Source organism: Drosophila nasuta, chromosome 2R (genome assembly GCF_023558535.2).
Source record: "Drosophila nasuta strain 15112-1781.00 chromosome 2R, ASM2355853v1, whole genome shotgun sequence".
NCBI lineage: Eukaryota > Metazoa > Arthropoda > Insecta > Diptera > Drosophilidae > Drosophila > Drosophila nasuta.
In genome coordinates this window covers 26201409-26213829 of record NC_083456.1, presented here as the reverse complement: position 1 = coordinate 26213829, position 12421 = coordinate 26201409, and the positions used below count along the sequence as shown (strand labels likewise).

The 12421-nt window shown below is 41.3% G+C and overlaps 3 protein-coding genes across 8 annotated transcripts in view; 2 read left to right on the top strand and 1 right to left on the bottom strand.

The window, feature by feature from the left end:
- The window catches only part of LOC132787072 (uncharacterized), a 116385-nt gene that overhangs the window by 36713 nt on the left and 67251 nt on the right, over nt 1-12421 (bottom strand). For all 6 annotated transcript variants that reach the window (XM_060793957.1, XM_060793955.1, XM_060793961.1 and 3 more), the window contains exon 3: nt 2201-2323. In XM_060793957.1, coding sequence (XP_060649940.1) covers nt 2201-2323 — 123 coding nt within the window. The remainder of the gene's footprint in view (nt 1-2200; nt 2324-12421) is intronic.
- Nucleotides 72-1296, top strand: LOC132787078 (eukaryotic translation initiation factor 3 subunit G-2). The gene has a single exon (XM_060793969.1). It carries the CDS (start codon nt 199-201, stop codon nt 979-981), a length of 783 nt encoding a protein of 260 aa, XP_060649952.1. The 5' UTR covers nt 72-198; the 3' UTR covers nt 982-1296.
- Nucleotides 2394-4121, top strand: LOC132785043 (serine/threonine-protein phosphatase 2A regulatory subunit B'' subunit gamma-like). Its single transcript, XM_060791006.1, has 3 exons — nt 2394-3445; nt 3501-3718; nt 3795-4121. Exons 1-3 carry the CDS (start codon nt 2435-2437, stop codon nt 3883-3885), a joined length of 1320 nt encoding a protein of 439 aa, XP_060646989.1. The 5' UTR covers nt 2394-2434; the 3' UTR covers nt 3886-4121.

The following is a 12421-nucleotide window of genomic DNA, read 5'->3' as shown; positions in this document are numbered from 1 at the left end:
TATCTATCAAAAATTGCTTCCATTTTATTCTATTTATACACAGCTCTCACAGTAGCTGTTGAGTGAAACGTTTTCATATTGAACCAAATCTCAAAACAACATTAGAGCATAAATTGAGTTGAGCACAAATTCAAGCAATAAATTAATATTCACAAGTAGAGTTATTTATAATTTTAGCAAATTCAACCTTTGTCAGAAATGAAGGCAGCAACTACTTCTTGGGCTGATGAACTGGAAGCAGACTATGTCGATGGACTCCCGCCATCCAAAGAGACTGTGGACGGTGACTACAAGCATGTGACCGAGTACAAATACAATGAGGAAGGCAAGAAGATCAAAGTGGTGCGCAGCTTTAAGATCGAGAAGAAGATTGTTTCGCGAGCCGTGGCCAAGCGTCGCAATTGGGTGAAGTTCGGTGACTCGAAGGACGACAAACCAGGACCAAATTCATACACAACAAAAGCAGCCGATGAGATACTAATGAACTTCATTGGCTCTAAAGACTTTGAGCCAACACAAGATTCACTTTTAGATGCTGGCAAACCGATGGCAAAGTGTCGCATTTGCAATGGTGAACACTGGTCTGTTAAATGTCCCTACAAAGGCACCTCTTTGGATATGGAAAGTAAACCCATAACGGTGGCCAGCACATCCACTGGAGAATCGTCGAAGCCAGGACGTTATGTGCCGCCTTACCTCAAGGAGAGCGGCAAGGGACGTGAACGAGATGATTCTTCTGCGGTGCGTATTTCAAACTTATCCGAATCGATGACCGAAGATGATCTCGAGGAGTTGGTTAAGAAGATTGGCCCATACACCAAAATGTATTTGGCTCGAGAAAAGAACTCTGGCTTATGCAAGGGATTTGCCTATGTGCACTTTAAGTATCGCAAAGACGCAGCGGAAGCGATTGAAATACTCAATGGACATGGCTATGATCATCTAATACTAAGTGTGGAGTGGTCAAAGCCGCAGAACTAAAGACGAAAAAGTTGCAAAAACAAGTGGAAGCAAAGCCGTTAATGCTTTGTTTTAAATGTGTGAGCTCTTCACATGTGACAACATCAAGAAAAATTCTCACAAACAGACGAAAGCTAAGGAAAAGCTGCTGAAACACCAGCAGACATTGGCTGACTTGAACATTAATAATTAAATTGAGGAAAAGAAAAGTCCTGCCACACACACACTCCAACTTCAGTTTTTACACACTTTTGCAAAGACTCTCATGATGTGGCCAATGGAATAGTGCGCGCTGTGAGAAACTGAACTTAAATACACATTTGAATTCCTCAACGTTTGGCTTTTGCTTTAGCTTTGTGTGGGGCCGGGGAAGTCGGATCAAAGCGTAGCATACATAAGAAATTTATACCTGCAGCTACTCGCTTTGTTTGTGCTCGTTGTTGGTGGGTGGCTGAGGTGAGGTGGCGACGAAAGCAAAGTCTAAAACAAATTACTGAATAATTTATAAATTAACTTTTTCTTCGTTCGCCTTTGTGCGCGACGACAATGGCCAAGGTGGAGGTGGAGTTTGGGTGACCTGCTTACAATTTTTTTTTCGTTCTCTTTTTTTTTAACAACCACCCGCTTTAGGTAAACTATGTGAACGTATATAATTGTATATGGATGTGCGAGTAAAGCAAAAGCATAGCGCATATACAACGAGAGTGGTTCGAGTGGCACGCACATGGACAGACGGAGAGACGGACAAACGTTGCCACAATAGCATTTGGCCAGTCGGTAGTCCGTAGTCCGTAGTCCGAGTGGGTCAGTTCTCAGGGGCATTTGAATATTCAAATGGCATTTCGTGGTCGTTGTTTGTTGCGCTTTAAGCATATGAACGTTATTTACTGTTTTATTGCACGCAGGCGCATACACAAAAAATTGCTAAAATAATTACACAGTTGTGGCAACACACACACACACACACACCCGCACACACACACACTCAGCAAGACGCAACAAAACAACCGCCAAAAGCAGCAGCGGCAGCTAAACAAAATTAATCCTCGAATGGCCTCAAACCGAGAACACGTGGAGCAAGCGTTCCCCAAGCGCAGCACCTGGGCAACCACAGTTCATACACTTCTACTAACTATGGCAACTGCTTTTTTTTTGCCTTTGCTCTTTGCCCTGCAGGGCATTAAATTAGCTAAAATATAGAAAAATGAATTGCTAACGCATTGATTCATTCGCGCCTTACCTGGAATGGGACCGCAGACGCGTGGTATTATCTCCAGTATGGCTGAGCAGGAGGGATCCTCAAAGCATAATTGACGGGCCAAAATGCAATTGAGAATTGCAACCACGCCTTTAATGGTTGAACCTGTAAATAGACAACATAAATATAAATTCATTATTTTTCCTCGTTTTAAATTTCAAATATATTAACTGGAAATAATCACAAGTATATTAAAAAGACATTTAAAAAAACATTATGGAACTAGACCCAGAGTTTGTAGAAGAGTTCGCTAATCTTAAGGTGTCCACACGTCCCATTTCCGCTGAAGAGCTTGCACAGTTTGATGAGCACCAACCGCTGCAGGAACGCGCTCAGCCAAAGCATTCTTCTTATGCCCACATACCACAATTCTTTTGGGTGCCGCCGCCGCCAGACGATCGATTGAGAAATTTACTACGCAAAGAGACGCACTCGGTTTTTCTACAACGCCAAGCGGACGAACAACTCGATGACGAAGAGCTGCAGAAACTTTGGCAACACTTAAAGCAACATATTACAGAGATCACAGCCAGAAAACTTGAGTTGATCAACTACAATGATTACCGTAAATTGCAAACGGTGGTTGGGGAAAAGTGTCGCAACTATTTAACAACTCGTCTCTTTGCTTATTTGCTTAGTGAATCTCCTTATTTAGGCTTCGTGGAAATCGTCACAATTTACAATTATACAGTGTGGAAAGTGTGGACGACAAAGTGTCGCATTGGACTCTCCTTCTATGATGAAGTTGGTCAGGGTTATTTGCGGGAGTTCGATTTGGAGAACTATTTGTTGGATCTCATACCCACATTGCCGCAAATATGCGACTCCATGCAGCCAGCGTTTCAAAAGTTCTATGTTTGCACCGTCATCAAAAGATTTTTCTTTTTTCTCGATCGCTTGCGAACGGGGCGTATACGTATTCGCGATATGTTAACCTCGGGAATGATTAATGAACTGATGGAGCTACGCAAGGTGATTAAGGAGGGAGAGGAGGGAAGCACAACTAATCATTTTTCTATGCCCTCTGTGCTGGGCATTTATGACACTTATCTCAACTTAGACTCCGATCGCAATGGTTTGCTGAGCAAACAGGAATTGGCTAGCTATGGCTCTGGTACGCTTAGCACTGCGTTTTTGGATCGCGTATTCGAAGAATCCCATACTTATGATGGCGAAATGGACTATAAATCTTTTATAGACTTTATGTTGGCACTCGAAAATAGACAGGTGAGAAGGAACATTAATTTAGTATAATAAATTCCTTGCTAATTTCTCAGCTTAGACTCCTCAAGGTTTGCACTATTTATTTCGCATGCTGGACGTGCAGAACACTGGCTTTTTAACAGCTCAAACATTGTGCCATTTCTTCAAGGGGATACAGGAACAGCTTGCGGCTTACAGTGATGAAGCTGTTAATTTCGAGGATATTAAGAACGAGATTTTCGACATGGTCAAGCCGAAGGAGTCAACGAAAATAACTCTGCAGGATTTGCACAATTGGTTTGTGTGTTTGCTGCATTTTCAATTGTCATTTTAAAAGCATTTCTCTTTCCGTTTTTGCTGTTCTACTGTGCAGCGGACAGGGCGAGACTGTGGTGTCCATATTAATTGAATTTCATAAATTCTGGGCTTACGAGAACCACAACAACGATCCGCAGAATGTTTAATGGGTGCATGCCACAGCAACATCAGCAGAAGCATCAGCAGCCAGCCAGTAAATGCCACGACACCATTAAGCGAAATTTAATTAAAATCGCCGCGAAGCGACGACGACAAACAACATCACATAGATTACTTACATCACTTGGTTATGCATGTGTGAGTTTTCAATGCGGATATATTCAACTAATAATAACTACACCCCAAAAATTTGTTTGTTTTCTGTGCATTAAATTTGTTCATAATTATGCATGTTGCAATCTTATTTTTGTCATTTATGATTTGCATGAAATCTGCATAGTTCTATGCTTAAGTGAAGTTACAAGTAATGCTGTGGTTGCTGCTGCTGCCCACAACGGAGATTATAATCATTTTATGAGTCTGCCAGTTTTGTGGGGACTCTTCTCTAACTCGGCAGCGGTTTATAAAACATTCATTTCAATTTCATTTCATTACGTACAAATAAACCAAGTCATTCACTCTGCCAACCAAAATAGACAGACAGTCAGACAGATAGTCAGATAGACTCTGCTTTTTGGGGTGGCAGCAACTCGCTTGGCTGGCTGCTGTATTCCTCTCTCCCTCTCTCTCTCCTTTCCCCAATTTTCGGTGGCAGACTCTTGCACTTGCCACTGTCCATCCGCCGGATGCCGAGCAAAAGTTGTAGCTGCTTGCTGCTTGCTGCAGCTGTGTTCTTGCTCCCTCCCCGCGCTCATTAACGAAATGACCGTTTGCATATTGCAAGCCGGAGAGTGGCAAACAGGAAGAGCAGCAGCGAGTGGCATGGGGGCGAGGTCACTAAGGAAAGCAAAAGAAATGCCTTCAAAAATGCACGAATGCATGCAGCTCGAGCAAAAGTTACCCTACTCGTATTTTGCAGGAAGTGGCCTACTGCCAGCGGTAACAACTGTGTGGCAACAACAATAGCAGCACACTGACTGTGTGGCACATTCCGGACAGTCAAAAGTTTTGTGGCAGCCACGGCACTCGAATCGTTTGCGGAAATACAAATAAATAAAATGCCTCACGAAAATTGCAGTTGCAAGTTGCGAGTGTTGCAAGTTGCGACTGTTGCCTGCCCCTTTGGTATCCCGAAAGTGTTATATGGTTATTGGACGCTTAGTAGGAGTTAGCGTAGTTGTAAGTTGCAGTTGGCAGTTGAGAGTTGCGAGTTGTTGTTGTACATGCGTCTCTGGCTCTGATGACAGGCCAGAAATTATCAACGGCAGCTGGCCGGACACACACACACACACACACACACACCGAAATAGTCGTCGACGGCCCGATTATTCGGGCCCCATGCGACCCATTCGAAATCACTTAAAAACACAAATCAAGCAAAAGTTGCAAAACACAATAACAATTGTTTCGGGACACACCATAAATTTGCATGCCAAGCAGCCTGAAGAAGTGAGGAGGCGGTAGGTGGTGGGCGGGGCAACGAGACACTCGAATGGTTACATAGAAAACAAAATACAAGAATACAACAAGAACAACAAAAAAATAGGCACATAAATATGCGCAAGCCCCTCCAAAAAACCAAAAAAAAAACTGCGACCTGACCAAACAGTAGGAAGAAGTATTGAAAAAGGAGGGGAGGGGCAGCGGGGGCGTGGCAAGTGGTAACGGCGACAACCAGAACAATTCGTTTGTGTCACAATCAGATTCGGATTGGGCACAAAAATTTCGCCGTTTCGCCGCTTTCTCGTTCGCGTTTTCGCGTTCGCATGTTGCCGCCATGTTTCATGAATTATTTTCCAGCCAAAAAGTTTTCCGTGTCGGCGGCCAAACTTTGACTGCCACAAAAAACCAAAAAAAAAAAGGAAGAGGAGAGCGAGAGCCAGAGCAGCACAGAGCAAAGCAAAGCAAGCAAAAGGAGTCGGAGCCAAGAAAGCAAAGCAAAGCAGCAAAGGCATTTACTCCTAGTTGCTGCTGTTGCTCCAGAAATTGCTGCTGCTGCTCCTTCAGCAACTATTGCTCCTTTGCCTTTTTCTTCTGCTCCTTTCTGTGCCCAGCGCTGTGGGCTCTTTGCTGCGCTTCTTCAGCGCATTTTTCGATTACCATTTTGCCGATCGAACTGAAGGAACTGTGGCTGCTGCTGCTGCTGCTGCGGACCAGAGTCAATGTTTCGCATTTTCTGCAACTTAGCCATGCCTTGGCTGCTGCTGCTACTGCTTCTCCCTCTCCCTCTCCCCAATTCCACCTCGTCAGCAGTTGCTGCTTAAATTTCAATTGTGTGCCGGGGGCGGCCGCTCGACTGGAGAGCACTCTGGTGCAGGCTTTAATAAATTATGGCCACATGGGCCATGGAGATGATGAAGAGCAGGAGAGTGAGAGTTGAGGGTGAGGAAAAGTAGAAAAAGCGAGGTAGGATTGCGTTGCAATGGCCGTTGCTGCCATTCACGTCACTTGGAAAAAAGTTAATACAACAAATGCGCTTGCTCAACAACAACAATAACACTCAACGAGGCCAATAACAAGAATAACAGCAACAGCAGCAGCAGAAGCAACAACAATGCTGTAAAACGACCGCATTACGAGCTCGCGAATTGTTGGCGCTTCACCATTGCCCGTAAGCCAAAAAGAGTCGGACCCGGACCCGGACCCACCACAACAGTAACAACAATAACAACAATCAGCAGTAGCGACAACAGTAGCAATAACTACAACAACGACAGCAAAAACATGGCCGAGAAATGGCAGCTTTACAACTTCCGCCAAGAGACTGTGGCTAGGAGACGACGCAGAGAATGAGGAGAATGAGGAGAATGAGGAGGACTTGGGACTCGAGGAGGCGAAGTAACTGTGAAATGTTTGCTATGTTCCGGCTTGGCTTTTGTTCGTGTGGAGAGTGTGGCGGAGAGTCATCTTATGTCATTTGGGATTATTTTGTGGGTTAAAAACTAATTTTCGGTCATGAAGTGGATTTGGTTGTTTCGTACGCGCGCCCTTCTCGCTGTTGCCTGCTTGCCTGCTGCCTGCTGTTGACATTGCCCCGGTCCATAAATATGCAGAGTGTGGCCAACAAAACTGGCAACAGTAACGGCCATGGCAACGGCAATGGCAACAGCAACAGCAACAGCAATGGCCACTAACTAGCTCCGCCTCATGTTTTTGGCCAGGCGCAGACCATTGGCCACATTCCCATGCACTTCATTAGCATACCAAAGCTTCGGACTCTCTACTCTCTCTCTCTCTCTACATACACTCTCAAATTCAAACCCAAACTCATACTCTTATTCCTATTCGTATTTATTTAACGGCTTGCCATGGCAACGTCATATTCTGGTTCAAGTTCAGGTCGTAACAACCATGAGAATTGCTTTTGCAATTTACAATAACTTTGATATGAATAGGGAACATTTTTAGAAATATGGGTCAATTACCAATTACTAATACACAGATAGAGAGAGAAAGATGAAAAGAACAATCATATAAAGTTTTATTCTTGCTAAACATGAATAAAGCAGCAGACATTAAAATTCACTTAGACACATCAAAATAATCTACAATTTTATAGTCAAATGGTCAACTATTTTAAGCCAAGTGAATCGATTATTTATTTGATAATGTACTTTGCATCAAATTGTTTCTTGCCTTGCAGCCAAAATCTGATATTTGAGCCAACAATATTTTGCGACCAGAAATTATTTCATTTGATTTAATTTATAGGTCAGCACATTGTGACAGCATTGTCGCTGTCGGCATTTAAATTTAAATACTTGTACATAAAATACGAACTTCACTTCGCACCGAGGCCTTGGACGAAACTCCCAAGAGTTCGCAGCAATGACAACAACAATTTCAACAACAATTCCGAACAACAACAACAACAACATTTAACGACAAGAATGACACCAACAACAACAACAACAAAAATAACAACGACAACAACATTGTAAAATATCGCCAAGGGCTTTTTAATGGCCGATCCAATACATTGGCTGCTGAAGCTGAAGGCTGTTGGCAAAAATCTGTTTATTCGTTACTCGATGGCATGGCGAAGGATATTTCACTCGCTAGGTCCTTTCTGCGTATTATGGTCAATTAAGTGAAAATGCCATTATTATTATTATTATTGTCATCACAAGTGTCCAAGTTGTCTCTCTCGCTCAGCTTCTTTTTTATTGTTTTCAATAAATTTTGAAATAAATCCACACAAATTTTTCTTTGCCTTTTACATTTCTTGTTGATTATTGGGCTAATGTAAATAAGCTGCTTTAAGATCTGGACACAGATTTTTATCTGACTTTGTAGTAATTGTGAAACATTTGCTCTTTGCTTGGCACTTTTTTATGATTTCTTGGCGAATGCATAAAATGAATACAAATTGTGTAATAAAAAGTTGGAAAGTGGATATAAAAGAAACAGACTTAAAAACAGCATTTGTAATCTTGATAAAAATGAGATAAATTTGGAATGATAAGAATTTATATAAGAAATAAGTATAAGTTAATTTCGAGTATCTAAAATGTATATTTAATTACTAAATAAGAAATTGTAAATCTTCCTTCATGAACAGTCTTAAATCCCAAATGTAATTGATCTACTTGTATTAGCATTCGCTCTGTTATTGTTCTTGTCAATTTCAATTATCGAAATCAAAATGAAGAATAAACACATTAATAAACAGAGTTGATAAACATTCGATTACATTATTACAAAACAATTTGCATTCGATAAAAGCCAAAAACAGCAGCAGACAAAGTCATAAAAGTCGCGCAATGAAAATTGAGCGAGTTTTCCGTCTCCCCTGTCTCCCCCTTTATCTTCGTTTGACTCCCTCACAGACTGCCAAGTTGACTTGCTCTGACTTGACTTGATGGGCCATTTTTGCTGGCTTTGAATGAAGCACAAAGAAAATATGCAAAATGCGCATAAATCTCACAGCTCGATGGGCCGAAGGCGGAAAACTGGAGCCGGAAATCACAGAGACCCCATTCGTCGAGACTCTTTGCTGTTGCTCCTGCTGCTGAAATCGAAACGCGTTAGGGAGGAAACAATTTTCCACGAGGAGGTGCCGGAGGGGCGGAGAGGGAGAGGGAGGTTGAACGCTGTCAGGGACGAAAACTGCGTATGCAGAATAAATGATTTTCTATTTGTTAAGTCAAAGTGAAATTCTCAACGCAAGCGTGTGTGAATGAATGAGCGTATGTGAGTGTGTGTGTGTGTGTGTGTGTGTGTGAGTGTGCGTGTAGGCTTTACGTGTTGACATTCCTTTGAGCCGCCATCACTCACTGTAAACACAAACGAATACGCTTGTATTCAGAGCCAAAGACAACAAACAGTTGAGCATTTACATTTCCTCAGTCGTCTGCCAAATGTTTTGGGTCTGGCGTCGTCTCCTCATTTACGAGCCGCTCATATCATAGGCGTGTCACTCCCTCCCTCACTCCCCCCGCACTTCCCACTTCCGTCTCATACTTGTCGCACTTGCCACGAAAGAGGTCAAAAGCCGGCACATATGTCAAGTGTCGGCAAAAAGAAAGAAGAAAAAAATCCGAAAAAAAAGAGGACAACATTTTTGCGACCAGAGCGAGCGACCCTGTGACATGTTCCATTCCCACTGTACCGCCCGCTCTCTAATGTTCCAGTTACTCGTTCCCCGCGCCCTAACATCTGTGTTTAGAAAATATAAATTTTTATTCTTATCTTTTTGCATTCTTCGCTCTCACTTTTGTTCTGTGTTCGCTGTGTACGTTCTTTTTTTTTATGCGACTCTCTGCCTTATGCTTTATCCCTTTTTTTTGTGTAACGTGTGCTTCGTTCATTGTTGTAAATTATTTATGCCTGCGTAAAATATTCAAAGCTCGGCGTCAGCTTCGAAAAAGCGAAAGAGAGAGAAAGAAAGTAGAGAACGAAACGCACTACAGCAGTTCAGGCAGAAACAAAAAGCAGTCACAAGTTATTATTCATAACACAGCAGCATTAAAGTGTAAGGGAGTATGCGACAATTCCCACAGCCATTTGTCCAGCCTACAGCCTATCAGTGTTGCCGGGAAGTCGGACTGCCATACTGCCAGCCTGGGCTGCCAACTTGGCATAAATCATTTACGGCAAAAGGAAAACAACAACCAGCACAGGGTAAAGCAAAAAAAAGGGAAAGATGAAAATAAAAAGTGAAATTTAACAATAATACTTGGTAACAAAACGAACGAACAAACGAATCATCTAATTCCGGACTTTTGTTTGCCGTTTCGATTTCCAGCGTCGTCCTCGTCCTTGAAAAGGATTCATATCGTTTGCCATTGCGACCATTTTGTCATTTACTTTGTAAACTTTTATTTTTTTTTATACCCGCTACCCATAGGGTAGAAGGGTATTATAACTTTGTGCCGGCAGGAAATGTATGTAACAGGTAGAAGGAGGCATCTCCGACCCTATAAAGTATATATATTCTTGATCAGCGTCAACAGCCGAGACGATATAGCCATGTCCGTCTGTCCGTCTGTGTGTCTGTCCGTCTGTCCGTCTGTCCGTATGAAACACTGGATCTCAGAGACTATAAGAGATAGAGCTATAATTTTTTTTCGACAGCATTTGTTATGTTTGCACGCAGATCAAGTTTGTTTCAAATTTTTGCCGCCCCCGCAAATCAAAAAAATCGAATAACAGCCGTAATTTTAAAGCTAGAGTTCCGAATTTTGGTATATACAATAATAACTATAGTAGTTATGATTTCTGAAAATTTGGTTGCAATCAGATAAAAATTGTCGAAGTTATTAAAGAAATACTTTTGTATGGGCAAAAGCGCCTACTTACTAGGGGTCTGAGTTGCTTTGGCTGACAATCTGGTATATTGTGCCGTCTATGGTATATTTTGAATACGGTACTATGTCTATATACCAAATATACCATTCGGTATATTTTTTTAGTATTTTTGCAGTATATTTGGTATATTTTGAGAAAATACCGCAAAATATATTTCTTTTATTCCAAATGGGTAGCGGGTATCTCACAGTCGAGTACACTCGACTGTAGCTTTCTTACTTGTTTTAATTAATTAAAGTGCTTTTCTCGGCTTATTTTTGAGGCACACTTTGCACACCTTACAATTAGCGTTGCGTCAGCGAATATTGAATTTATGCTCGACTATCAGACGTTATCAGCTCGCTGACAGTCACTGACACTGACCTTTGCCATTTCAATTTACCATTTTCCAATTTCAATTTGGCATTTAAAGTTCGCACAAGTTTTCAACAACTTACTTTGTGCTTTGGAATTGAGGCGTTGTTCGACTCGACTCTAATGTTGTCTTAATGTCACACGAAAGAGGTCATTAGATCATGCTACCGAAGTCCTCGGCAAAAACTAACATTACAAATTGAAAAATTCTACACGTTTGGCAAGAAAAGCAAGCAAAAAAATAAGAAAAAGAAAAATCCTATTGCAATGGCAATGGCAACTGTTGAAAGTTAAAAGTCGACACCAAAGTCAGGTCTTTGTATTAACTTAACATTTTGACACCTTGCGAGCGCCACACACACACACACACACAAACACACATACTCCTACTGAAACTTGAACTCATACTCGACAAGGAAAGAGGGAAGGGGAGAGAGAAGGGAGAGGCACAGACACACACTCGTGTGGCCCCAAGTGGTGCATGGTTCAAGAGTGTGGCCATAAGGTTTTAAGTGGCAATCGGTTTCGGCTTGGGTTATCAAGCCAACCTCCAAAGAGGCAAAAACAGCGACACGACGAGCTTGCTACTTGCTACATGCAACATCCACAAGGAGGCGAGGGCGACAGAGAGAGGGAGGGGGTAGCTGAGCAGTGCGTTGCTTGTAGCATTTCCCGTTTTTGTTCTACAACAAAGGCGTTCGCTTTTCTTTCACTGCTGCCAAAGGTGCTCACGTTGAATCCGACACTGAGGCAGCTTCCCCCGCAAAACCAGCACTGAGTCGACAGTCGGCATCATTATACTCATTAGCTACACAGGGTAGCGAGGGTATTTTGGCTTGGGAAAGACCTTACAACTGGGTACGTTTATAATGTAATATGAAAAAAGTGAAGCAAAGGTTGCAGCTCAAATCCAATTAATGTTTTAAATAACTATGCACAATTTAAATATGTTTGATAGATAGAAATTTGTGGAAAACACGCTGCAAATAATGCATTTATTTTTAAATATTTTAAAATTTATTTTAGATAAAAATGACGAAGCAATTATTGATATTATATTTTAATTATAAGTTTACATATTCCAATATTATAAAATCGCAAAAAATACAGCTTAGGTTTAATTCTCTATCTTGCATTTAATATTAACTTAGTCTTTAGTCGAAATACTAAATATTGAATATACATATATTATATATTTTCCATTGCTTATTTTATATATTTAATATTTTGAAATATGTGTTATTGACATTCAAATTATAATTGCAATTCAAATGTCATTTCTGTATTTAACAATTTCCAGCTCTTCGCAAATATTTGTATGCCAAAATTATGCTAAAGGTTTTACATGAAATTGTGTTCTAAATTTATATAATTTTATTGTCTCTTATTTCTAAATTTATAACTTTAATTTTACAATGT

Coding starts and splice junctions, on each gene's coding strand:
- LOC132787078 (XM_060793969.1), top strand. CDS start 199: ATGAAGGCAGCAACTACTTCTTGGGCTGATGAACTGGAAGCAGACTAT.
- LOC132785043 (XM_060791006.1), top strand. CDS start 2,435: ATGGAACTAGACCCAGAGTTTGTAGAAGAGTTCGCTAATCTTAAGGTG. Junction 3,446..3,500: donor TGGCACTCGAAAATAGACAG/GTGAGAAGGAAC, acceptor TTCTCAGCTTAG/ACTCCTCAAGGTTTGCACTA. Junction 3,719..3,794: donor CTGCAGGATTTGCACAATTG/GTTTGTGTGTTT, acceptor TCTACTGTGCAG/CGGACAGGGCGAGACTGTGG.